Genomic DNA, 27,706 nt, shown 5'->3' on the forward strand with positions numbered 1-27,706 from the left:
AAACTTGTGCTCTTGTCTGTTTCCTTTATCTTCTTACAGGCTTAATGAAGCTTTAGAGAAGGTAAACAGGGATAATATGTGTCCAACTACTAGTTACCAGTTAACGAATGGGCACTGACTAAGACAAATATTAGAGATGCACTTAAATCACATTTTTGTCACATTGGCCAGTAATGCTAAATTGTAGCTTTTAACCAGAGTTCAACTCTGTTATGTTTCATAATGAGCTATGCTTCAGATAGAGAGTTAGTAGACAGGTTTATGTTGTTTCGAGGAGGAAGGTTTCCCATCAGCAGCCATTATGGCAAGTGTCCTTGCATCAAAAATGGGTCTCAGCTCCCTTCGGAGGAAACAAGCCAAAACCTTCAATGTCGCAGTTGTTACAATGGATGCAGACTTGGAGTTCAGCTGCGAGGTAAGTAGCAAGTGTTTTGTTTTTATGTGGTGAATTAACTTTAAACTGTCTCTGAATGCGTACGTATCACCTTTACATTGTTTTATGGGAGTAAACTTCTTGTAGCCTACAACCAAACCTGCGCTGGCAGTGATCAATGCTTCTCATCAGTAACCAGAGGGCATGTACGCTTAACTTGGGGAAGGCACCAGACTGTCGACATTTTAACGTCCCCACTCACTGTTGTTGTGCCCTTGAGCAAGTCACTCAGCCTGACCTGTTTCTCCAGGGGAGCTGTCTCCTCAAGCTGCTTTTATGTTTGAACAGAGGCAGTGCAGTGGCCTTAAGGAATAGCTCTTCCAAAAAGGAAATGGTGTCATTGCTCATTCCCTTCATGCTATTCGGATCCTCTATTACTTTTTTTTTTCATAGTTAAATAAAATGAGTACAAGCTACAGCTTGCATGCAGCGAAAGTGGATGATGATTTATATTACCAAGCTATTAGAAGAGCCCTATAAAAGTGGTCCATGTGACTAGTGCACTGCATTCTAAGTCTTCTGACAAAGCGATATTTCAATTTAATAAAAGAAGAAAAAAAAGTTAACCCTGTAAAGCTTGACATATGAAATGATAGTTTTCATTGTTTTTTGACTGCCATATTTTATGGCTCACGACATAGTGAGAGTACAGCAGACTACTTTAAAATGCAGGTAAGGATAAGTTGTAAGTCAGTATCTCCCAATAACATGTCAAAGTAAGATCAACAAAGCTCTAGGGCAGTGCAATACAATGATGATTGAGAGATGAACAAATAAACATTCCGCAAAAGTCTGATGTATTAGGCAATATTTGATACTTACATTTTAACTTGTGAATTTTCTTAAAGGCAAAACAAAATCTACCTAAACCTAAATTGCTTCAGTCCAGAAAGTGCTCATCTTGAAATATTACAAAAAATTATGTCTACTTTATGAAAAGGATTTTGCAATCATGACCTAAAACAGGGTGTTTTTTTTAGAATTACACTAAAAGGCCTTTTACTTGGTAGAAGGGCATAAACCATCAATCAGATGAAAAAGGCATATAATAGAAATAGACAGTTGGAGTGCTTTCAGGTTAATATCAACAATAAACAACAACTTAATTTGGTTCTATTCCTCAAACGAAGCTATCGCATAGCTTTAGAAGGATAAGAAATATAGTTATATGGAGCTTTTTGTAGCTTGGCAGTATAAATCACCGTTCACTTTTTTGTTTTGAAAACAGAAGCTTGGACATTCTGCCTAACATCTCCTTTTGTGCTTAGAATATTGAAGAAAAATTATTTTTTCTCAAAAATAATCCCAAAAAGTTTTCAAAAAACACTTGTGACTGCTTGTGGGGAAAAACTAAAACAAACATACAAATGTACAAAGCAAGTTGCATCCTGTGTGGCAATAATCATCATTTCCATATTTAAAGGTGTTTTTTACAAACGCTGAGTCCTTTGGGAGTTCTGCAGGCACACAGAGAACTCCTCTGTGGAGCTGCACTTCATTTGCACATAACAGCCACTGAGTTTCTTGCAGGAAGATGCCCTATTTTTACACAGAAACCAACTTGGGGAGTGCTTTTGAATTAAGGGAAAACAGATGGTGGTAAGAGAACCGTGTGACAGACGGGGACCATGAGTTAATGTCCCATGAGGCACGGTGGTCCCACTCCACAAGACCCTGTGTACTGCTCTGTGCCTGCCTGTCTGTTTGCCTGTCTCACTCTGTTTTGTTCTTTCACACTCATTAACAGTCTTTCTTATGGTGGTAATGAGGTTCTGAGGCATCATGGTGCTGTTGTTATATAATATACCCAGAAGGTGTCTCATGTACTAGTTTTGTGGTTTTAGATATAAAACTAAATGTATATTTAGAATTGAGGGAGCAAGTTGTAGCTGTTCTGGTTGGCATTTTTCTGAGACATTTTTTTTTTGTGTGATATTGTTCTTGATCTCCAATAAATATTAAGGCAATATTCCAGGTTTAAGCTTTTTCAACAGCATCTGTGACATACTGTCGATTACCATAATCAATATTTCTGATTTACCCTTCAGTTTGTAAAAACAATCAGAAATTGTTTCAAGTAATGCACTTGCAATGGGGCAGTCTAGTGGTATTCGGATAGTTTTAAAAGCAGAAATATGCAACTTTAAATTTGTTTTAAACTTATTCTTTTGGACAAAAATTGTTATTTGAGTGCATGTATGACATACATTGACAGCATGTATGTATGAGATGCAGAGCTTACACAGTAACATTTAACCTAGATATATCCTTTGCATCTGGACCATTTAAAACCATTGCATTTGATTACAGTATTTTGGTGCATCTTCATATTTCCTAAAAACCACCACTTGGTGGCAGCATGGACCAAAAAAAAACAAACCACCACAACCCCTGCATACATAATGATTTTATTCCCTACCATTGATGGCTGATAATAGCCCATCACTGAAGTCATCTACAGGGTTTGCTAAACCAAAGTTTATGTTATTTCCAGAAGCCTTGGGTATATAGTGATAGATATTATTTAACAACAGAAAATGGTCCCCAAACACAAACACTTATGAATAACATCGCCAAGATCCTGAAACTAGAGGAAATACCAAAAAGCCAGTTTTACTTATTTTAGCTTCTAGATGTTTTCTTAGAATGCTATTAAAGTGAAAATGGACCTCAGAAGATGGTCACTATAATGCACAGATTCCATACAGATTGTTAAAGTGTTTCATATATTTTCTTGTGCTTCAGTTTAAGCATTGTCAGGTGCGAATTATTAGAAGTACAGTGCATATTTTCTATTCAATATTAATATTAGAATATTTAAATATTAGTGCTATAGGCTACAATTTAGTGTAAGTCATCTCTGTGTGCTAAAGGTATTGCACATAGTGTTGAGTTGACCTCATATAATCTTGTGCTGTGTAACGAGAAAGACAGTCTTGTTGTAGCTCAGTCAATATAATCTGATTTGGAGTAATAGCCTGGGGTTCAATAGTGGATAAAGACAGGAATTTGACTTTGAGGTAACTGCTTTTGTACTTTCTTTCTTTCTTGTGCTGTTATGCTGTCAAGTTTTCAGTACTTCATTTTTTCTTTTTTTACTTCCTAAAAAGCCATATAACTTCTCCACTGAATATTTAGGACAGTGAGTGAACACTTTTCTACACAGACACACCTCATTTCTCTGTGAATGTTTGCACCAGCTGACGGTCGTCCTTGAAGGCAGCCTTCAGCTTCCTAGAGGGGAAGCATCAGCATATTTAATTGTTTGGACTCTGGATGGCAGCATATTGTCATATTTTCTCATACATAAACATTAGGCAAGATGAAACCGCACCTTGAAAAGCACCTGTCCCTGTTATGCTGACGCAGTTTGCAGTGTTGGAAGTAGTCAGTACTTATAACAGCAAGGTTCTGTCCTCTGTGTCATAAACTTTAATCATTCAAGGTGACATATGTCTCAAGTATATTGCTCACAAGACAGTGGCATCTAGCTCAGCTGGGTCCAAATGATGCCTAGTACACTTGAATCCCACTAATGACAAGGCTAATCGAGCACAGATGTCTACAAGAGAATTATTCTCACAACATGAGTTTTCTAATTGTTATTCTGCTTATATACTCCTGCAGATGGCAAATTCTGGTTTTTGATGTTATTAAATGGACTATTCCAATATTGGGAAACAGTAACTGATTACATGTAATCTGAATTACGTAATTAGATTCAACAAATGAAGGGCTTGTAGTTGTAATAAATTACATTAAGTTTTAAAATGCTTATATTCAGATTACAGTTACTTTATGGATTACATATTCACACATCATTTTGACTTAAAATATCTCCATGAAGTCCCTCTGAGATTTTAAGTTTGTATTTGAATAACTGAACTACACATTCACACATTTTAGTACTGAAGATTTTAAGTGTTTTTAAGTGTTCACATTTTTTGTTCAGTTCCTTCACAAACCCCAGTGGGATAAACATTTAATGCACTTAATGTTATTGAAAATAAAGAATCAAATATGTAATACTTTTGTATTTTTATATTAAAACTATGTGATAAACGAGTTAGGTCAAAATTCTCTAAAAGTTATATTATTAGTTAAATCTAATTGAGAGAGATGTAATCTCATGTGATTTGCAATCTGTAACGGACTACAATTTGTAAGTAGTCTTCTCGGTGCTGTTGGGAAATAATTTGACCTTGTTTTCTGTCCAATTAATCTCTAACCAATAAAATTAATGATGAAGAGCCTTATGCAGGTGCCTTTGGTAATAATAATGAATGTTTTCTTGCTGCTTTATTGAGTCTGTTCAAGTATGCAGTATGCACAAGACAATTAAAGTCATTTTAATGAGAAATACGCAACTGATATGCGTCCATAGTTCTTCTCCAATTGAATATGGTAATTTTTTTTCCTGGTCTCCTGACAGTAGTCCTCCTGATAAAAGATGAACTGATATGTCTGAAAATGAGTGAATGCGTTTGCTGACAGCAGTGACTTTGTAATAACGCTCAGACTCATTTCTCTGCCTTGTGTCCACATGGTCTGTGGAAATGAGGTTCTTCAGGGAATGTCGCTGTTCATTATACTAGAGCTGTTCAGATTTGTGGTCAGTCTGAATTCGATTAGTCTGCTGCAATCCCTTGAGAGTTTTAAGGTTGTTTCCTTTAAGGGCTTCTTGTAATTAGAAATGGGGTTTTATTGTGTTCAGTCCATGTCTGTCTATATGTCCTGGCCCCAACTTGTTGTTTCAAAAGGAACTATGACACAGACAGGAATGAATATTAAAAATAGTTTAAAATTCAGCCTAGAAAGCACCTCTTTAAAGCTTCATGTTACTAACCTTTTCTGTGATCTTGTTTATGCAGCTGAAGTGGAAAGGAAAGGATCTGTTTGAACTTGTGTGCCGGACACTGGGACTCAGGGAGACCTGGTTTTTTGGTCTGCGGTATGACGTCAAAGACACTGTGGCATGGCTGAAAATGGACAAAAAGGTAAAATGATCATCTTTACTTCGAAAGCGCAAGAAAGTTTGTTTCTGATAAATGCTTGAGGAAATGATTTGGAAACATTATTCCTTTATCATGTATAATCGATCAGTATATCATGATATTCTAATTTACTTAATTTAGGCTTTTAAATAAACGTTTTAAAATATTTTTGATAGATCATATTAAAATGTATTGTGTAATAATATGCATTACCTTTCAAAAGAGGTCAGTAAGATGATTTTTAATACTTTTATTAAGCAAGGATACATTAAATTGATCAAAAGTGATAATAAAGTATTTTACATGAAAACATAAATTTCAGTTTTAAATAAATGCTGTTTTCAACTTTGTATCAAGTATTTTGGGAGAAAAATAAAAAAAGACCACAGTTTCCAGAAACAAAAAATATTAAGCAGGCCAGCTGTTTTCAACTTTAATAATAAGAAATGTTTCTTGAGCACCAAATCAGAATATTAGAATGATTTCTGAAGAATCATGTGACACTGAAGCTGAAAATTTAGCTGTGCCATCACAGGAATAAATTACATTTTAAAATATATTAAAACAGATATTTTAAATTGTAATACTATTTCACAATATTACTGTTTTTACTGTATTTTGATCAAATAAATGCATCCTTGGTGAGCATAAAAGACTTATTTTAATAACATTAGAAAATCTCAATGAGCCCAAACCTTTAAAAGGTAGTAAAAATACAAACAGACTGTCATGAAAACCAAACTCATTACCCTCTCAAAAAATTACCGCGGTATTACCATTGCAATATGATGATATTGAAGGCCTACACTTATTCATGTACCATTTTCTTTTCATGGTACTTCAAAGAATGCTATAGTACTACTTTAGGACATGGTATTATCATTTTTATCATGTCAAACATTGTGGCAGTCTCTCTGTATTTTTTTTATTTTTTTTATGTAATTTATTGTTAGTGGTATATAAATTATACAAGGCACATCACAACATTTGTCATGATTTATCTTTGTAATAGGTTTTGGATCATGATATGCCCAAAGAAGAGCCCATTGTGTTTCATTTCCTGGCCAAGTTTTACCCAGAGAATGCTGAAGAAGAGCTGGTGCAAGACATAACACAGCACCTCTTCTTTCTGCAGGTGAGTCATTGGGTTTAGGTGGGTTTAGCTGGACTACAGCTTAAATTAATTGGACTCTTTTGGCATGTTGCCACTTTTATTGATAGGAGGATAGAGAGAGGACAGGAAATGATGGAAAAAGAGGTGACTCAAGCACACGTGTGCATAGCTTCAGCAAATTTCATTGAATTAACATCCATTCTTAATCAAACACCCCAGAGCAGTTTTTCATAACCGAAATCATGCTGTTTATGTCCTGGGATTTAACTTGGAGACTTTTCCGAATTTCAAGATAGATGTCAGCTCGGCGTTCTTTGTTATTCATTATTATGTGTATATCAGTTTAGCTGAAAATCAGTCTGCGTCAGGGATATTATAATGCACCTTATTGCAGAAGGGTCATAAAATCATCTCGGCCTGATTGTTCATGGGGGAGATTCGAATACATTCATACATGCCTTTGTAAACAAAGATTTCAATTCAGTTGCACTCCCAAAACCTGCAGTGTGTATGTGGCCCAGAATATTGAATTTAGTTTTTATATTTATTAGGGGTGCACGATAAATATCGGGACCGATAATTAAGTAAAGCCGGTTCTCTAATCAGCGGTAAATTCCATCAGGTGCGTGATTTCACATAGAGCAGCTGTTAGTACACAGAGCCGTTGTTAACTGACAAGCTGCGCAAATCCACGTTCATTATCAGGGAGATGTGCATTAATTATCTGCCGATATTTATCGTGCACCCCTGATATTTATTTTATTTTTAATTTGTCTTATTAAATTTGAGTTTTCACATTATCATTTAGTTTAATTTTAGTGTTGATTTATCAATATTTAATAGTCCAGTGCTCTTGATATTTAGTGGTATTTTCATGTTTAATTTACATATGCTGTACATAGTTTTCTATAGGTGTCACGTTTTATAATACGCTATATATTGAAAACTACAAATTTTTTATTTTAGGTTAGTTTTGGAGTTTTTTTTTAGTTTAGTTTCAGTTATCCCAGTTATGATGAAATGATGAGTTTTCATTTAGATTAATTCATTTTGTTTTTTCCTTAACAATATAATAACCTGTTTGTGATTAATCCTGCTAACTTTGTGTTGCAAGCTTAACTCCTAACCCCTTCATGCTCCAAAAGCAAGAGCAGAAAATCGATGCACAGAAAATTGTTTTGATATCCGAATAGTGTTGTGCATAATCTATAATCATAATCTAGCTGGACTGTAAGTATTGTTTGTACACAAGAGCAGGTGATGATGTGTCACTGAAACCCAAACTCGGAAGCATTTCATTTCAATAGGCTTGGCAGCAGAACTGAGCTCCTGTCTTTGGTTTCTCGATGCAGCTCTGTGAGAGAGAGGTTTGAGGGCTGTGCTGTCTGTGGGTTCAGCGCTCTCTTTCATTGTTTGGTGTGATTGTGTTCAGCCATGTGGAATCGGTGTGCTTCACATCAGGGCTCCTGTCTCTGATTCTATAAGCCCTGGGGAACACCTCCCACTGTAATACGGCTTCCTGCCAAGATTCGTTCGGAGCGATCAGAAACCATTAAGCAATAACACCTTGACTATGAGCACATTATCAATCATTCTGATTTGAGCGAGCTGGTTGCTCGGCATGGGAGGTAAATAAGCACCTGTTTTGCATGCATTAACTTTCAGTACACAGTGCACAGTGTTGCAACAGCATTTGTATCTAATGTTAAGTTATGGCAATTTGCCCTTCACTTTACAGTGCTTGTACCAATCTGGTAGATTAAATGCATTGTAAAGGGCACAAGATGATGATATGAACATTTTCAGACAACGTAAGTAGCTTATCTCCACCTCGTAATGGGAGGTAGACCCGCGCTGCTCCAGAATGGCAATGCACTCTGAAAACGAATGTAATGAATTCTCAAAAGATGCTAATGAATTCTAGAAAGAGATTGGAGAACGGTGAGTCGGTTCTCTCTTAGCCTCTGCCCTCTGCTCATATGTAGGCTTGGGATAGAGCCACGTGTTTGGATGTGCAGATCCCGTTTAAAATGCTCGTCTGGATGGGCTCTTATCAGGAACGGCCACCCTTCCCAGACTGCGCTCTTAAAGTGCTGTCACATTTGTAAAGCAGATTGAAAAGATCACTGTAAGAGCCAGAACCTTTTTGACCAGTTATTGACACATTGCATGCTACTTTTGAGACTGTTTTCAGACTGGTAGTTGGTTGACGGATAAAAGAGCAAGCATGATGTTTTTTTTAATATTTGAAAGGGATGACTGGGAAGCAAGTCTTTACGGGTTGGTTTACCTGGAAATGAAAATTCTGTCATTATTTAGCCTACATATGTCATTCCACTTTCTTGCATTCATAGAATTTTTTTTAAGAATATCCTGACCACCCTTTTCAGTATAACAAAGGTGAATGGGGAGTGAAAAAAAAAAGCTGGGTTATGTGTATTATGCATGCTTTTACAAAATACCATAAATGTCATATAAGAAGTATACGTTTCTCATGCTCTATATTCACAATCACACTGATACACTACCGTTTAATACATTTTAAGGTCAGTACGTTTTTTACAAATATTTTTTTAAGTCATGCAGACTTAAAATGTAATTTTTGAGCAAACTATTCATTTATCGATGAGTATTTGGTTGTTTTGTTATTGGTTTTTAATGAGTTTGACCTTGTGCTAACTGTAGCCCTGTCATTAAACTTTTTTTTGGCTTCTATGTTCTCGTTATCATTAAATGAGATCCTTTTTCTTTTTGCCAAGCAGCTAATGGTCGGCACAGTGACCAGCCGTCTCCCGTGTGGTTGTGCTTTTAGCAACAGCTCATTTGGCAAGGCAGCAATATTTTACTCATAATTTGGCACTGGTTCATTGTTGACAATTAAATGCTAACCTTTCAGTGTGAACAAACATTTATGCATTTTGTTTACCACTTCTTTTGTTCATAAAGGTCAGGGGTCTATTCCTCCATCCTTTATTAATTTTCTCTTCTGATGAAGCATGAAGTCAGGAATTAATTTGATTCTTTGATTCACAAGTCTATCAATTAGTTGTTACAGTGCTTGCAAGGCAGCTGCATTGAAATTCTTTTTCTTTTTCCTTTTCTTTTCCACAGGTTTCTGGAATTAGTTCAGCTTGACTGCTTTAACGTGCAGACTCCGTTCAAACATTTTGTAGATAATACAGCCTTGAATGTGGCTTTTTTATGTCTACATTTTATATTTTTATTATTTTATTAACAGGGTAGCATCCATGCAACTTTTTTAACCACGTTTCTTATTTACAATAATATTTTATTTAACCTACTGAAAACGTGAACATATTTATTTTGTTGGTTTGCAAGCATTGATAGATCCAAGAAATGCAAGTCTAGATTTATTTATTCGTGCATGCATTCAAATCTAGATGATGGACACACAAATTACATTGTTTCTGCCAGGCTTAGGAGTCTGCACTAGGAGCAGTCCTTTGGCAGGCGCGTCTGCTTGGAATTCAGCTCAATAGCCCCGCAACAGTGAATGTGTAACCTGTGAGCCATCTGCTGCTTCTAGAGTTCTTAAAACTGACCCTGAAATATTCTGCCTTTGCTTTGTATTTGCAGCCATAAATGACGTCCGGGCTTTGCAGTCACATAGAGCCGGAAGGAGACAGCCTCTGCCGGCTTACTAATGGATAGTCGTGACTGGGATAGCTAAGAAAAAAAAAACAGTGTTGTTTGTTCTCTATTTTCAGAAAGTACCCAATAAAATATCTATATCTTTACAAAGCATTAAAGTCTCTAGACCCTGACTATAGGAGTTTAACTAGTTAGAGATCTGTTTCTGACATTGTGGTTTGCATACTAAAACCACAGTAAGTAGCACGTCATAATTTTTTTTTTTGATATCAAAGACTACTTGGTCTTATGCTCTTTCTGTTTCCATGTCATAGTTAGCATCTAGCTAAACTGACCAATTTATTAGTATTATTTCAAATTTACATTTTATACTTGGATGCATAAGTTGAAAATAACCTATGGTTTGCTGTATTTATTTTATCAATTTTTTTAAAGAAATTAATACTTTTATTCAAGTGATTAAACTCATAAAAAAATGACAAATGCATTTTTAATGTTACAATAGATTTCTATTTCAAATAAACTATTGTATTTTAAACTTTTTATTCATCAAAAAATCCTGAAAAAAAAAACAGCATCATAGTTTCCACAAAATTATGAAGCAGTTCAACTGTGATCAATGAAATGTTTTGTAAGCATTAAATCAACATATTAGAATGATTTCTGAAGGTTCATATGACGCTGAAGACTGGCGTTATCAGCTTTGCCATCATAGGAATAAATTACATAAAAAAAGTGTTTAACATGCTGTCTCTAATATTATCTTTTGCTAGTAGTTAATAGTACTTATATATCTGGGCAAATAACCAAAAGAATGCAGATTCAAACACTGTGAAGGGGTGATCCTACCACCGTTGTGCTCTTTAGCAAGATCCAGGCAAATATCACTGTAATTTATCATGATGGCATTGCATAAAATTCTTGGTAACACATTCCCCTAAATGTGTAGCAATAATAATACTGAAATACTGTTAATGTTGCTCTCCTGTCTTCTGATATCCCGCAGGTGAAGAAGAGTATTTTAGAGGAGGAGATATACTGTCCACCCGAGGCTTCAGTGCTGTTAGCCTCTTACGCCGTCCACGCTAAGGTCAGTGCTCACCTTTTTTTATTTTTTATATAAACCCTTCTTTCTTTGATGGATACACAGAAAGGTGTCAGAGCTAAAGCTTAACCTCCTATGGATGTCCTTCAAGACCAGCATTTATCCCATTACACTTTTCCCATGGGAAGAAGCCCATTTTATTAAGCAGGTGTCAGTTTGATTGACAGCTCAGGGGCAACAAGAACATGCGATTTATCCAAAAGCCTTGGCTTACTGCACACAGCTCACCTTGTGCCAATTTAGGAATCGCACTCTGTTTCTCTCTGACTCACATCAGACATGGAGCAACACTAGATGGCTCTAAAAACTGGATGGGAGTCAACTCAAGCTTTTGTTTGCTTTGTTAAATTTGTAAGCTTCACATGGCAAGACAGTTTGTTTAGCTGGTGTTTGAGCCTTGTGCTGGTGTGCTAAAGACTTTTGATGGCTTCTCAAGGCTTTTTACAGCAGCTTTGGAAACCCGACATTTTGGTTTCAAAGTTGTCATGTATATGATTTGTGCACAACTGATCTTTTTTTTCTTTTGATGTTATAAATGTATATAAAAAATAATAATAAAATTGTCATTATTACAGCTTTTTGTTTGTCATTTAAGTTTTTGTTTTAAAAATTAGTTACAAAATCTTTTTACAGATATTTATAATGTTACAAAGGATTTCTATTTCAATTAAATGCTGTTTTTTTTGCCACAAAAATATTAAGCAGCAAAACTGTTTTCAACATTGATAATAAGAAAAGTTTATTGAGCAGCAAATCGGCATATTAGAATGATTTCTTAAGAATCATGTGACTCCGAGACTGGAGTAATGATGCTGAAAATTCAGCTTTGCATCGCAAAAATAAATAAAATTTTAAGATATATTAAAATAGAATTATTTGTAATTGTTATAATATTTCTCAATATCACTGTTTTATTGTATTTTAAACAAATAAAGGGAGCCTTAGCGAACATAAGAGAAAAACTTTTAAAAACTTTTTATATCGGCATAGGCAGATATACACAATTAAGAAATAAAGAGAGGCTGAGTTTCTCCCTTACTGTGAAAACTTGTTCTTAATGCAGGAGCGAAGCTTTAGACAGCAACCATTCACACAGATGCTTTCATATGCCAGTCTCATCACAGCCAAGCAGCGTGAATCTGTCCGTAGAGCTCAAAATGACAAGCCAGCGTGACACTGATGGAGTATTATTGTCTTGCCTTTCTGATTTTGCATATCTGCTTGTTGTTCAGTTCCTGCACGCGGTCCACAATCTGTAATGATGTTTATTTTGGAATAGTGACATTCATATGCTCTTACGGGAGTATTCTCAGCTATTTTTATGTACTGCATCTGTGGTGTGGTGTTGATTACCACAGACAATTTCCTCAGTGTTTATAAACAAACATATAGACAGTAAATACATTTACGTCAATTTCAGACCATTTCAAAAGTGCAACCATAATATTTAATTAATGTGTTTGAGTAAGACTGGTGTGATGTGTGTTATAGCCACTCTCTCAACTCTGATGTAAGACCAGCAAAAAAAAAAAAAAAAAAAAAAAAAAAAAAAAGACAAGGAAACCTGTTACCAACCCCAAACATTTGAGTGGTAGTGTAATTTTTTTTTGGGCATTCTGCATCATTCAAGTCCCATAGTCAATGTACAAACCAACCATTTTGCTGTTGCAACTTCTGTGTAAAATGTGATCATGTAATTATCTCTTTCAGCAGCACCTTTTTTACTCTCTGCTTATCTTACCCATAATGCCTCTCATAAAAACTCACAGCTGTATTTCATCTTATTTTGATTTGTAAGTGCTTTTATGTTTTACGCAACAGCATATTACTCAATTCACTTTAAGTGAGAGCAGGTGAATATAATGGCTGTTTTTTTATGACTGTGTGAGTCCATTTTCCCCCCTCTCAGTATTCAGAATTGAGCTCATTTTGATTTCTCATCTTGTTTCTGCAGTATGGTGATTATGACCCTAATGTCCACAAGCCAGGCTTCCTGTCCCAAGAGGAACTGCTACCAAAGAGAGTGAGTGTGATGTTGAGATGGGCGTCACTCCATGCTAATTATGCTGATTATGTTCGCAGAGCTCTGTAACAAGCCTGTAAGGCTTCGGCAGGCTTCCCGTAGGGCTTTAGATGTAGTGAAAGCTCTCGGCTGGAAGCATTCGCTCGCATGTCAGTTAGTACTGAGAAAGAGTGTTTGTTTACTCCACTGGCATTCAAAATCGTCTGAAGGATTTAAATAGCCCCACTTAATTAGGAAATGTCCTTCAGGTCTATTAGCCATTGTGTTAACTGTTTTTACTCTGTTTAACTCTTGGTTTGGTTGATCGTTCTAAAACTGATTTCTTTTCCGCCCCAGATATACATTTTTATTTTGCTCAAACTATTTGTGAAATCAATATGTTTACCAAAATAAATACTAGCAGCAGCCATTTAGCACCTTAGCTAAAGTGTCTCAGGAGAAGAAAAACTTTCACCACCAGTCCAGAACTCAACTCAACACTTTCTGGCCCACAAATGTTGCAAATGATGCAAAGAATATGAGCTATTTCTTAAAGGTAATATCTGTGGGGACCATTCACTCTAAGAAATGCATTGTAATTATATGGCATGTAGAATATATTTGATCAAAAATACATTCAATTAAACAGTAATGCTGTGAAATAGTATTACAATTTAAAATAACTATTTCCAGTTTAATAGATTTTAAATGATAATTTATTCCTGTGATGGCAAAGTTTAATTTTTACTCCAATCTTTGATATCACATGATCCTTCAGAAATTATTCTAATATATTGATTTGATGCTGAAGAAACATTATTGTTGTTATAATTATTATTAATGTTGGAATGCAGCTGTCCTGCATAATATTTTCTTGAAATTGTGATGCTTTTTTTCAGGATGCTTTAATGAATAGAAAGTTTAAAAGAATATAATTTATTAATCATTATAATTTACAATAATTTTATTTAAAATAATTGTCACTTTTGATCAATTTAAGGGATCTTTGCTGAACAAAAGTTTGTTTCTTTCAAAAAAGTCTTTTGAAATGGTAGTGTATGTCATAAACAGTTGGTCACATCGCTTTTTTTTTTTTAAGATGGAAAGCAGCTTTCATTCCAACAAAAAAAATTAAATTGATGTCAAACAGAGTCTGATGCGCACCAAGAGTTCCGTTATGAAAACACCCAGATGAGACCATTTAAGACTTTATTCAAGTTGATGACTGATCTTTGTGTGTTTCTCTTGTGCAGGTTATTAATCTGTACCAGATGACTGCAGAGATGTGGGAGGAGAGAATCACGGTCTGCTACGCTGAGCACAGGGGCAGAACCAGGTATTGTATCCTCTAGTCTCAGTCCCAGACAGCTTGCCCACATTTTTTTTTCACGTAACTCATGTTGCACACAGGAATGGCAAATGCCTTCTAAAATCACAGTCTTTAATCAAGTGCAACAAACAAACTGAGCTGGATGCTTTGCGTGTTTGTTAGAATCGGCTGCAAAATTGACCAGACTTTGTTAGTAGCCAACAGTCTGGTTCTGCGATGCTATAAACGTGCAGTGTTGCACAAGTGTGGCTTCACTCTGTGTTACCTGCACTTTGGAAAGTCAAGGCACTCACAAAATGGAAAAACTGGCCTGCTTCTTTATCCAGAACTGGGAATAACCTTGCTCAAAAAAAGCCCAAATTGGTCTACTGTGATGATGAAACTGACTTCCTGCGTTGCTTCGGAGCTTATTTAGATGCATGTAGGGCACTTTCTTATTCCACACCTTCTCCTTATATTTGACAGCACTCCAGTGTGTATTCATAAAACACACTCACAAATACACAGTCTGCACATCTTTATGTCTCTCTTTCATACATACACCCAGCTTAATTTGATATCACAACATAGCATTTTATAGCAATTATTTTTTTCCTTGAAGTCCAGTGTTTGTCAAGGTTTTTCATACTAAAGCTGTTGTAATATGGCTTCATGTGCCATCTTCAGTTGTCCAGGCCATTTAGCTATTGTATCTTTAGGACTTGTAAATATGATACAACTATGTAAATATATATTATGTAAATTGCTTTTTTATAATTAAATTTATAATTTATAATTCACATTTGAAATGAGTAACTTTAGAAAATTTGCAAATTGGAGGCGTCAATTGATACATTTAAATCGAATGAATGATATGAAAAAATTATAATTTCTATACATTTGTGTTTGCCGCCAAATAAAGATAATTCGAAGGCATTAGTCTACATTGCTGTGGGGTCGTTCACAGAGAATGTTTTTTTTTTTTTCAAATTAAATTTTTATTTGTGTTATTTGGTTATTATTGTTTTCTATAAATATAAATTTTTAATATATATTTTTTCATGTATTTGTTTTTAATTTGAGCTATTTTACTGTATTTTTATTTTACATTTATTAATTTTTTTTTTTTTTTTTTTTTGATATTTTATAATGTCCAAGGTGGTCTAACGGGACCCTTCACACAGAACATATTCTTCTATTTCATCTGTTTATTTGTTTATTTTACATCATTTATTCATCATTTAAATTAGTTTATTATTTTAATATTTACAAAAAAAATTATTTTCATTATTTTTCATTTTTTCTACATTTATTTATTTGTTTTATATTTTATTTTATTAATCATTTGGTTGTTGATAGATGTATAGATTTAGACGGATGTGTTTGGCTGGTTTTTAGATGGCATATTTAAACATAAGTTTTGAATGTATATCAGCTTTGAAATACTGGCTGGTTCTGTAAGCACAGTTTGACAAGGCAAGTTGCATGCAGACTCACAAGAAGATGAAGGTGGTACAAAAAAACTAGTTGTTTTTAGCATGATATTTTTAATTGGTGAGTTTATGATGAGTATGTGTGTGTTTGTGTTCTTTGCCACAGTCAGTAACTGTAAGACGTACTGTGTGACCTCTAGTTTCTACACTCAAAGTTAGTCAAGTCTCATTAAAGCCCTGCGGTGGAATAGATTTTATTTTGTGTCTTAATTTATTCTCTCTCTCCCTTTCTCCCCTTCTGTCTCCCTCCTTTCCTCCCTCCCACGATTTTGTTTGTTATTGTGTGCTGCAGAGATGAAGCTGAGATGGAGTATTTAAAAATAGCTCAGGATCTGGAGATGTATGGGATCAATTACTTTTCCATTAGGGTAAGAAATGCCTCCGCTGCTGTATGGCAGTAACAATCTGAGCTAGAAATACGGACAGCAAAATGCTTTCATTATTGTATACCATTATTATTTTACGTAATAATCAAACCTTTTGTTATTGGTGACCTAGTCACCTTTAGCTTAAATCATCTCACACTTCCTTCGGTGTCCACCCTGCTTGAAACTTCATTATTTTTGCCTTTTTGTTTGAAATATTACTTCTGCCAGGGGTGTGACTTGTGTTTAACTCTGAATAGCCATTGCAGTGTGATCATGATAGTTAAATAAACTAGACTGAAGGTCTTTTTAATGTTTTTATTTTTCAAGAATAAAAAGGGAACCAGCTTACTGCTGGGTGTTGACGCTTTGGGCCTCCACATTTATGACCCGAGTAACAAACTGACGCCCAAAATCTCGTTTCCCTGGAATGAGATTAGAAACATCTCGTACAGTGATAAAGAGGTACTCATTTTATAAACAATTCATATTTTTACACAATCTGCCATACACCAAGTGTAGTAATGTTGTTGGTGCACTAATTTCTGGCACTGTGTCTTCAGTTTGCCATTAAACCCTTGGATAAGAGGGCAGATGTCTTCAAATTCAACTCCTCGAAACTCAGAGTCAATAAACTGGTGAGTAATTCATGATGTGAAGTAATGCAGTGATCAATTTCAAATTGTTCTTCACAAACCCACTATGGTGTGATATGGTGGTTTAAGATCTGGGCTGTTTGCCAGAAGATTATAGGTTTAATAAATCTATATGCCATTAATCGAGATGCTGTCATTTGTTAGTTAAAGGTACCCAGAATTAAAAATTGTCGTCATTTACTCACCCTCATGTTGATCCAAACCAGTATGATTTCATTTATGCTGTGAAAAACAAAAATTGAAATTTAGCTGATTGTCTAGAGTGCTCTTTTCCAAAGAATGGCCACATAAATCCATAAATCCATCATAAAATGGTCCCTTCAACCTATAACTAATATATATGTCATGGCATTTGTGAGACACAGACTGAGATTTCAGGCATTTAAAAGTCATACAGGTATAGAACGACATGAGGATGAATGATTGACTAAATTGTAATTGATGTGTTTGAAGATTCTTCAGCTGTGCATCGGGAACCATGATCTCTTCATAAGGAGACGCAGAATTGATTCTCTGGAAGTCCAGCAGATGAAGATGCAGGCTAGAGAAGAGAAAGCTCGCAAACAGGTGTGGAATGATTTTGGGTTAACAGCATCAGAGAGAGATTATTGTTTATGCTAAACAAATAAATGAAAACAAACTGTTTCTGGGATCTGTTTTTCAGTTAGATCTTGCCTTACAGGATCAAAAGAAATGAAACACAAACAAAGTTGAAAAGAAAGAATCTTATGGATCCTAAACCTTTGAACAGTAGTTTATGTATATAGACATATTCCAATAAATGATTGCAGTTTTGGGAAACTATCTTTTTGCTTTGGAGAGCTTGAGAAGTGTCAGGCAAATCCCCCCTCCCTCTCTAGTAAATCTTAAGACTTGACGGTCACCACATGCATTGATTTTCCTGTTGCACCTCCAGGCACCTTTAACCAGGTGCTGGATTTGTGATCCACTAAACCCATTTAGCAGCGGTGAAATATGGATGAGCTTTTTGCACCTCTCTGTAGATGGAGCGGCAGAGGCTGGAGCGGGAGAAACAGTTGCGTGAGGAGGCAGAAAGAGCTCGTGATAAACTGGAGAGGAGATTGATTCAGTTACAGGACGAAGCTCACATGGCCAATGAAGCACTGGTGAGAAACTAAAATGTCACCCACTCTAAACATACTTACCCTAATTGCTTCAGTGCTTGCTAGAGCACACAGGTATATATACTTGTCTTAGTAGTATCATATTTTAATTATCACCGATCAGCCAATCACAATTAACCTGCCACAGAATCTAGGAATGTTAAAAGTACTAGTATAATAATAAAAAGAGCAAATAAAAGTATTATTATAAATAAATCATAACGATAAGTAATATTCTTAAAAAAAATCACAGTCAAATTTATTGCAATCAAGTCGACCTAAATATTACTAAATGTACTGTATTATTACATATAATAATATTTCTAAGGCTGTATTTCTGTTTTAACTCTTCACTTTCACATGGCCTTTAACGACTCAGTATTTAGTGCACATTATTAGGGCGTTTTGGCTCTTGCAAACAAAAGAAATTAAGCTTTTAAACTGATATAAGTGTAAGTACAACAGATATATGCATTTCTCCTTATAGTTCACCCTCTGTGCTCATCATAACGCTAATTCAAATAATCTTCTGGCAGAGCTCTGACTAGCAGAGGTCTTATTATTTTTAATCAGAGAGTTTCACATCCTTGCCGGTCCTTTGTTCTTTTTCTCTCACTCTCTCAAATATTTATGAGCTTTTTTCACTTTCCTTCTTAAAAGTAGATATGTTTTGAGAGATATATTCGGGAAGAAAAGACTGACCTAGTGACACTATTTCTGTGATGCAAATGACGTAAATGCGTTAGACTGAGCTTTATGTAATAGTTTTTTGTTAGGTGTTACACAAATGGTGTGGAATCGAGTAAAACAGCAAAAGTTAAATCTATAAAGAATAATTCAGATCGCTTACATTTTTAATAATGCTGCAGTGGCATAGTATGCTGAACGTTTGCCATCTAATGCTGCTAATCAACAAAGGCATCAAATGAAGCAAATGGCCAATGTGCATCTATCCAAAGCATGTGGTCTCTGTTCTCAGTTACGCTCGGAGGAGACTGCAGATCTGTTGGCGGAGAAAGCACAAATCGCTGAGGAGGAGGCCAAGCTGTTGGCTCAGAAAGCGGCCGAGGCTGAACAGGAGATGCAGCGTATTAAGGTTAGTGAGCATTTGCCCACACCAGCTGCTCATAGACGATCCTTTAGGAGCATTGAGGACTCATCATGCTCTGAATAACTCTTTATAAAGGTGACAGCCATTCGCACTGAGGAGGAGAAGAGACTCATGGAACAGAAGATGTTAGAGGCTGAGATGCTTGCACTCAAGATGGCAGAAGAGTCTGAAAGGAGGTAACATCTGACACACACAAACACACTCAGCCTATTTATATGGATGTTCTTTCATCAGATGACTGCTTGACATAATGATAATATTAAATGACATATTTAGTTTTTAAATAATATTTTGTTGTGTACCAATGGTTAAATTATAAAAGATCATTTGATTGTGTTTGAAAAGGTATTCATTTCATTGTCATTTTTTGAATAGCCAAGTGGGTGCTATTTTTCATTTTTTTTCAATTTTGATCACCACTCTTTTTTTTTTTTGTCTATTAAAAATCAGTTTGCATTAAAAGCAGTGGATAAAAACAAGCAGCATCTATAATGTATTATTCAAAACTCAGTATGTGAACATGCATCATAAAAGACATCCCAGATTTTCCTCTCACAGGTTGATATATGCTGGTGGTCCTCCTCAAACCCATCTGCTGGGCCTTTACTTAGTATGTGGCAGTCTGTTGGCATGCATGCTGGGATAGCTGTTTGATTTGGTGCCTGTGAAAGTCTCAATTTTCTGCAGATCTGAGCATCCATTTTTCCATTTCCAGCTGAATTTGTGCTTTGGAGATCCCAGCACTGTGTCTACTTCAAAGGGTTCAAGCCTTGAGTGAGTAACCCATGTATCTATTCTCCTCAGGGCAAATGAGGCTGACCAGCTGAAACAGGACCTGCAGGAGGCAAGAGAATCGGAGCGCAAAGCCAAAAACAAACTACTCGAGCTCACCAGCAAATCGGCGTATTCGGTAATCCCCCATCCCTTACCAAAACGCTCCCCCAGATGACGTTACATCAATGCTTGTCATTCTTAATCAGGCTGGTGTCCGATCCAGTCCAGTTTTATCTCCAAGAGAAAAAGGTTTTAAACTCTGCACAGTTATGGGTTTTTACACTAGTCTGGTTTAGCCTCTTGGCCATTTGTCAATGTCAAGATAATTTATTTAAACAAAGGTTGCATCAGACAACCATTCCACTACTCGCAAGAAAACTTTCCCCTCTTGTCCAGGGAAACCTTCAAGAGTGTTTTACCCTCACAATAATCACCTTAATGCAATCTAGAAGTAATCTTTATATTCATATTAAGCTGTCCAACTTAAAAAATGGTTAGGTAGCCCTCTAGGGTCCCAGGAATTGCATGGCATGGTTGTAATTCTTTTTGGAATTAGATTACAAATGGGTTCGGAAACTGCTAGCGAGGGACTGCAGTTAACTTGAATACTTCCATTAAATGCATTGTGAATATCCGCCAGGTTTGAATACACATGATGACTGAGTGCACTTCATATCTGATTCCAATGGACGACTGTTAAGGGATTGTCAAAAGCCTCGTATATAGATAATAGATATAATTGAGGTCAGAATTTTTTTTTTTTTTTTTTTTTTTTTTACATAAATGTTCCCGGAGAGTTCATTTTTCTACCCAGAAACCACATTTCAGTGCTATTACGATGAGTTCCCTAATCATTAGCCTAAGCACTTGGGAGCTGAGCTCTTCCGCTCTTTTAAAGCTTTGTGGATACTCTTGAAAATCCAACTGGCGGCTCATCCGCACATTTTACATGCACAGTAAGTTAGGGGTGATTGGAGGTCAGTGTATCATTTCAAACATTAGCTCTCTCTATGGGTGGCTAATGTTAGATCTGTTCGACCACTTAAAAATCCAGGAGGCATTTCAAAGTGTTGCCTCTGACTGCGGGCATTGATGTCTTACCAAGAATTTTGAAGTGTTTTTTTTTTTTTTTAATACCCTGAAGCTTCTTTTGGTCTTTTGACAAAATCCAACTAAGAGTGGCTAAGCAAATTAAGGCCGTTTTTCAAAATCATCCCACCTGAGGCAAATTAAGGCATTAATTCAAAAATCCTGAAGCTCATACTAGGTGCTTGAATTCCTAGGCACTATACAGATCGTCAGGTTGACCGGTCAATTGCAACAGTTAAATGTCTTTCTACAGCTGCTTTGTAGCAGTTTTGGTTCTGCCTCATTGTTGAAGTTTGCATTATTGATTCTTTTAGTTCAATGTTTAATTCTGTGAACCTGATCTCCATTGAATAAATTGCTATCAAAATAAAATTGACTTAACATGTTAGGCTAAGATGAAATCAAAATTGGGGTCACCTCTTTTACTTAATACATGTTCTTTGTCCAGTTCTTCTAGTTAGTGAACATCTTATATAATCAAATGTAAAAAATGCCTTTCACTTGAACATTTGCTATGTTACAGAAGTAAAATGTCATGTTGAGTTTAAATTCTTTTGTTTTGTCCTACGTATGGTCATTTTGTGTCCAGAGGTGGTTAAATACAGTACCTTTAAAGTAGCTTTGTTTCCTTTAGAAATGTATGAAATGGTATCTAATTAACATAACATATAATAATAGCTTTATTGCAGTATAACAGATCTGGTGATCTAATTCGATTTTGAACATTATGATTTGACAAAGTCAATTTCAAAGTCAATTGAATTTAAGATGACAGTGCATCAAGTTTTAATATTTAGTATTTTAATTAGTGCTGTCAAATGAATAATCACGATAAATCGCATCCAAAATAAAAGTTTATTGTTTACATAATGTGTGTGTGTACTGTGTATATTTATTATGTATTTATAAATGCACACACATGCAGAATATGTTTTGAAAATATGTATTTACATGCTTATGTTTATATTTATATAATTTATATTATATATAAATATATAAACATAACATTTTTCTAAAATAAATACACAGTACACACATATATTATGTAAACAATTGTTTATTGTGGATGCGTTTTATCGCTATTTATCATTTGACAGCACTAATTTTAATACTGGGATGTTTGGTACAGCACTCTTGCTTTTGTGATATTGCTTAATTATTTTTGTACATGGATCTTTATTTAGCTCAGTCAGCTTATTTGATCATGTTTTTCTCTTTCCTTCTCTTCCTCTTTCTCTCTTTCACTGCACAGCCTGTGCCGTTGTCTGCCAACGCTCTTCCTCCTGATGGCCCGAACTTCAACTTCAGCATGGAGAACCTGAGTTTTGACTTCAAAGACACTGACATGAAACGTCTGTCCATGGAGATCGAAAAGGAGAAGTGAGTGCAGCCCGTTTCAGGCATCAGTCCATCCTGATCACAGTCTCTGTCACGTCTGTCCACACCTTTTGATCCAGTTACATCAACTGAGCTGGAGTTTGTCCTCTCTGCTGATACTCACCTGAGTGACAGGATTTGTTTTCAAGTACTAAAACTCCCTGACACCTTGTTTGTTTAGACCGTTCCACTAGAATGACCACTTTCAGTTTGGCCAAATACAGTTATAAAAAGCAAAAAAATGCAATGACAATATGAACATGATATATGAAAGTGAGAGATGCTGTGGTTCTTAAATAATATTGATTGAGTGTCCAATTAATCATAATCCTAAAGATCTTTTTGCTACAAATCTATGCATATTTTCAGTATATAAAATGCATTACTGTTCAAAGGTTTGGGGAAGTTGGAGTAAGCAAGGTTGCATAAAATTGATTGAAAATGCCGGTAAAGACATGCACAGTGTTACAAAAGCTTTCTATTTCAAACAAATTCTTTACTTTTGAACTTTCTGTTCATCAAAGAATGTGTCTGTTTCCACAGAAATATTGAGCACATTTTCAAAATTAAGCATATTTTCAACATTTATGATCAGTATATTAGAATGATTTCTGAAGGATCCTTTGAATCAGGAATTCAAATTATATCAAGGAAATATCACAGGAATGTATTACATTTGACAATATATTAAACTAGTTATTTTGAATTGTAGTACTTTTTTTTTTTTTTTACTGAGGTTTATAATAAAATAGGAGTTTTTACTGAATTTTGAAGAGCAAGAGACTAACATTTATCTTACCAACCCTCAACTTTTGGACGGACAGTTTTAGTTTCCAACAAATGCCTGTTCACACCTAAACAAGGAAGTGACAAAAGGACAAAAATGGTGTGAAAAGGCCTTAAAACAGATGGAGACCAAGTGAGCAGTTTTGTTACACAATGCTTTTGTCCTGTTTGGCAGGGTCGAGTATATGGAGAAGAGCAAACACCTTCAGGAGCAGCTAAATGAACTGAAGACCGAGATAGAGTCATTAAAGCTAAAGGAGCGAGAAACACCTTTAGACATTCTACATAATGAAAACACTGAGAAAGGCACCAGCAAGCAGAGCAACTTTAAAAAGGTGGGTTAAATGCATCTTACACAAAGCCAGACATGGTACATGGGTTTAGACCATCAAAATTCATACTAAAGCTTCATACTTTTTTGAAACTTGGGCGATGTTTAGCATGAAAATCAAACTCTTTAACAGTGTAAATAACTCAGAATGCATGAAATAGCATTAGACCTCCCCTTTAAGTTTCCGCTTCTTATAAGATACAGGAGTGTCCCTATTTCAACCGGTTGCTCTACATTGTTGGAATAATTCCATACTCCATACATAAGTCCTGAAACATTTGAATTTGTCTGTTGTGTCTGAGATGGGTATAATTTTGTAATTTGACGTGCAGGTTCACTAAACTCTTTAGCATCTGTGTTTTGTAGCACCATTTAGCAGAAGGGCTAGGTCCTATGAATATGATCTTAATCATATGGTTAGTCATGCTACCAAGCACCAGTAATCCAAAAAGAATTTATTCATCTTCTGTCTGAAAGGTTCAGCTACGTTTTCATCAAGACTTATGAAACGGTAGATTAAAAGCTCCATTTTAGTCATAGAATCTTTTCCTGCAGTGTGTGAAATTGTCTCATTAGAGCCACGCTAATTGATTCCCCTGAGGTGATTGGTTGTTTGGATGGATGGAGTGCCCTCCATGTGTTCAGTCAGTCTGCCTTGATGTGATTGTCTAACTGAAGCGGAGCTTGGGCAAATCGAGCTGGACACTTCGGAGGGAATGGCTTTACAGCTCTCGCACTAACAGCAGCTAGAAATCCAGCTTGGTTTTACACCCTTTAACAGCTGTTGTTTTCTTAGCCGATGTTGAGCCTGCATTAGAAGCCTGTATCGGGACACTGTCCGACTCATTGTAAATCACCATTGGTCAGGTAGTTTGAGCCCTGGATCTTGGAGGAAAGTGACAAGGGTCGCTGGCTTTCCAGGTCACACTGGTGGAGTGATTAATGGCTGGGGCTGTGCTTTCTCCATTGCCTGGTGTGTCCCGCTGCTAGCTATAGCCTGAGGGAAAGAGATGTAGTGAGAGTGTCTTAATGCACTGACAGGCTCACCTGTTCCCTCAGTTGTGTATGTGGTAATCTATCAAAATCCCCAGCGAGGCGGCAGCCTGCAAGTGTCCAAGCGTTCATTTGTTAATTGTACTAAATTATGGATAAGTAGAAGTTAAAAGTCAATTAACCTGCAGAGACCCCGAGCATATTGATGTATTTTTCTCTCCTTTTAAAGTGCTTTTTAGAAAGCAACTGGCTCTAAAAATATTTTAACTCATTTGGGAGAGGGATTTAAAAAAAAAATGCATATAGCTTTTAAAGGTTACACAATTTCACATAGTATACATTACCGTTCAAAAAACGGCTGTTTTAGTACTAATTAATACTTAAGAAATTAATACTTAATAATTAAGAAATAAATACTTCTCAGCAAAGATCCATTAAGACTTTATCAAAAAATTACAGATATTTAGTAAAGACATGTTACAAAAGATTTCATAATAATATTAAAATAAAAAGTGTTCTTTTGAACATTCATTATCATTGTTTCCACAAAAATATTAAGCAACACCGTTTTCAATGTTAATAATAAGAAGAAATGTTTCTTGAGCACTAAATTAGCATATTAGAAAGATTTCTGAAGGATCATGTGACCCTGGAGTAATGACTACTGAAAATTAATCTTTGCCATTACAGAAATACATTACATTTTTGAATATATTCAAATAAAAAAGTTATTTTAAATTGTAATTATATTTTACAATATTACTGTTTTTACTGTTTTGACTTTATGAAACATTAAAACATCTTTCCTACCCCAAACGGTATGAATATCCAATACTCCCAAAAAGTTTTCTAGGTCATTTTCTGATTTGTACCAATATGACTCAAAGGTCTTTGATTCAAACTCTGGTAGGGAAGCTGTATGAATTGGAGAGCTGGCCTTTTTCTTTAACAGTGACCGAGCCAATTGTTCCTGTAGATAGTGTGCTGGTAGTTGCTTTGGATAAGTGTCTCCTAAAAAATAAATATGAAATGCAATTCACAGCATTCATACAAACAGTGATTAAATTGCTGGAGGCCACCATGTTTCTGTACTTTCGATTGTCAGTAGATGTTCATACTTCGGCTGTTATCAGTGGCGGATTACGTGAACTTCACTGCCTGTATTCCTATTGCACTTTTCTCAGGCAATTTTGCAATTACTTCTAACCAGCTGGTCTCGAGGTGTTTTTGGTGGATTTTGGAAGTCAGTTCTCCTTACATTCAACCAGTTGCCCCAGCAGAGTAACCACCGGTGTATTCATCACATTAACTATGAACCCGATCCACTAATGCTTTCAAACCACAGAGTCCAAATACTTGTGCCTTCATTTCGAACAGTATATTTGAAGTGACATTTATAACTCAAGATGTCTGGTAACCACTGAGCAGATTGGGGTATTTCAGGGTGAGAGTCCTCATGCCTTAAATCCTTGCAGAATGATTCATTTATAAAGCAGAAATGTACCATCTTCATATAGCATTAATTTCATAATTTTCCCATCTCTGTACTCCTCTTCCGTCTCTTCTTGTTTGTTTACACCAGTTTTTCATGAGGGATTCTGTCTTTTAACATCACTGTCAGTGAGTTCACACAGAGTAGTGACAGCTGATCAGAGACACACATGCTCCCTCTACTCTCTCTCTATTTCCCTCTCTCTCGCTATGAATTCTGCATGACTCCGAGGTATTGCATGTCATACATGTCCAGTGCTTCTCATGGCATGACCATAAATAATTAAAAACAATAGGTACCAAAGTTAAAACAGCAGAATTTATTCAGTGTTTAACTTCATATCTTATTCCTCTCATTAAGGCCAGTTAATGTATTAGGCATCATGTACAACAATGTACAGCAATTTATTATTTTTTTTAAAAATATTATAATCAATATTTATCTATAAATACATGTACTAATATTTATGGTTAATGCATGTTTGTTCGTTTTTGTGTATATATATAATTTCTAATGATTCAATTAATTCTGAAATTTTTTTATTTTTATTTTATATTATTTTATTTTAACTTGAAATATTAAAAAATCAGTAAAAGTCTAAATTAATGTCAATCAGGATTGTTCAGTGTTTTTCATGTTACTGTTGCATTACTGGCATATTTAACCTTATTGTTAAGTGTTTCTGGCTAATTTCGACATTAAATCTTCTACAAGGTTTATCATGCTTATTTTAATCTTTTGGCAACACTAACTAAAGAGGTTGTGCTTCATACTATATTTGGGGAAATTGTAATAAATTAGGATTCTTTGATAAATAGAAAGATTGTAACATTACAAATGTCTTTGCTGTCACTTTTAGTCAGTTTAATTGATTCTTGCTGAATAAAAGTAATGTTTTTTTTTTTTTGTTGTTGTTGTTTTTTAAATGTTACTGACCCCAAAAATTTGAAACAGCAATGTGTGTATTTTAGTTACTGTAACTGTCACTTGATATAAATGAAGATCATCAGTTTGGAGCTCAGCACAATTGTTTACACCTCTCAATCTTCAATCTGTCTCCACAGCTCACTCTACAGAGCACCAAATCCAGAGTGGCCTTCTTCCAGGAGCTATAGCCATCCAGACACACTGGACTAGTGTTTGAATGTGTGAACAATGTATTGTGTGTTTGTTATCACATTTTCTGACAGACTGTGACCCATTCCTGTTTGATTTTAACACATTCTGGTGATGAAGAATGTATATGTGGCTAAAGTTTACATTACACTAAGAGGACCAAACCCTCATGTAAACAGAACTACAGAGGAAAAGGAGCTTTTCAAACCACCGCACATACACTAACATAAACTCTTTCACATACAGAGATGCACTACACGTTGTTTCCCAATATTCTTTTGTCTGCAGGAGGTCAGAATCCCATTATGAAGACACTACGGTTAAGCAGTGTACACACACTGACTACATATATCTCTGCACTGCATCCTAAATTCATCTCTCCAGTTGCACAGCAGATATCTCTGTCTCTCTCGATCAATATGTGTCAGAA

General features: G+C 35.5%; 1 protein-coding gene across 1 annotated transcript; it reads left to right on the forward strand.

The window, feature by feature from the left end:
- The first annotated feature begins 159 nt into the window (after nucleotides 1-159).
- nf2a (neurofibromin 2a (merlin)) lies at nucleotides 160-27,682 on the forward strand. The gene is made up of 17 exons (XM_042723116.1): nucleotides 160-415; nucleotides 5,305-5,430; nucleotides 6,440-6,562; nucleotides 11,160-11,243; nucleotides 13,213-13,281; nucleotides 14,514-14,596; nucleotides 16,355-16,430; nucleotides 16,758-16,892; nucleotides 16,991-17,065; nucleotides 17,537-17,650; nucleotides 18,088-18,210; nucleotides 19,187-19,303; nucleotides 19,394-19,494; nucleotides 20,123-20,228; nucleotides 22,434-22,561; nucleotides 23,520-23,679; nucleotides 27,225-27,682. The coding sequence occupies exons 1-17, from the start codon at nucleotides 302-304 to the stop codon at nucleotides 27,273-27,275; spliced, it is 1,785 nt and encodes a 594-aa protein (XP_042579050.1). The 5' UTR covers nucleotides 160-301; the 3' UTR covers nucleotides 27,276-27,682.
- Nucleotides 27,683-27,706: the final 24 nt, after the last annotated feature.

Source organism: Cyprinus carpio, chromosome B5, assembly GCF_018340385.1.
Source record: "Cyprinus carpio isolate SPL01 chromosome B5, ASM1834038v1, whole genome shotgun sequence".
NCBI classification, from domain to species: Eukaryota; Metazoa; Chordata; class Actinopteri; order Cypriniformes; family Cyprinidae; genus Cyprinus; species Cyprinus carpio.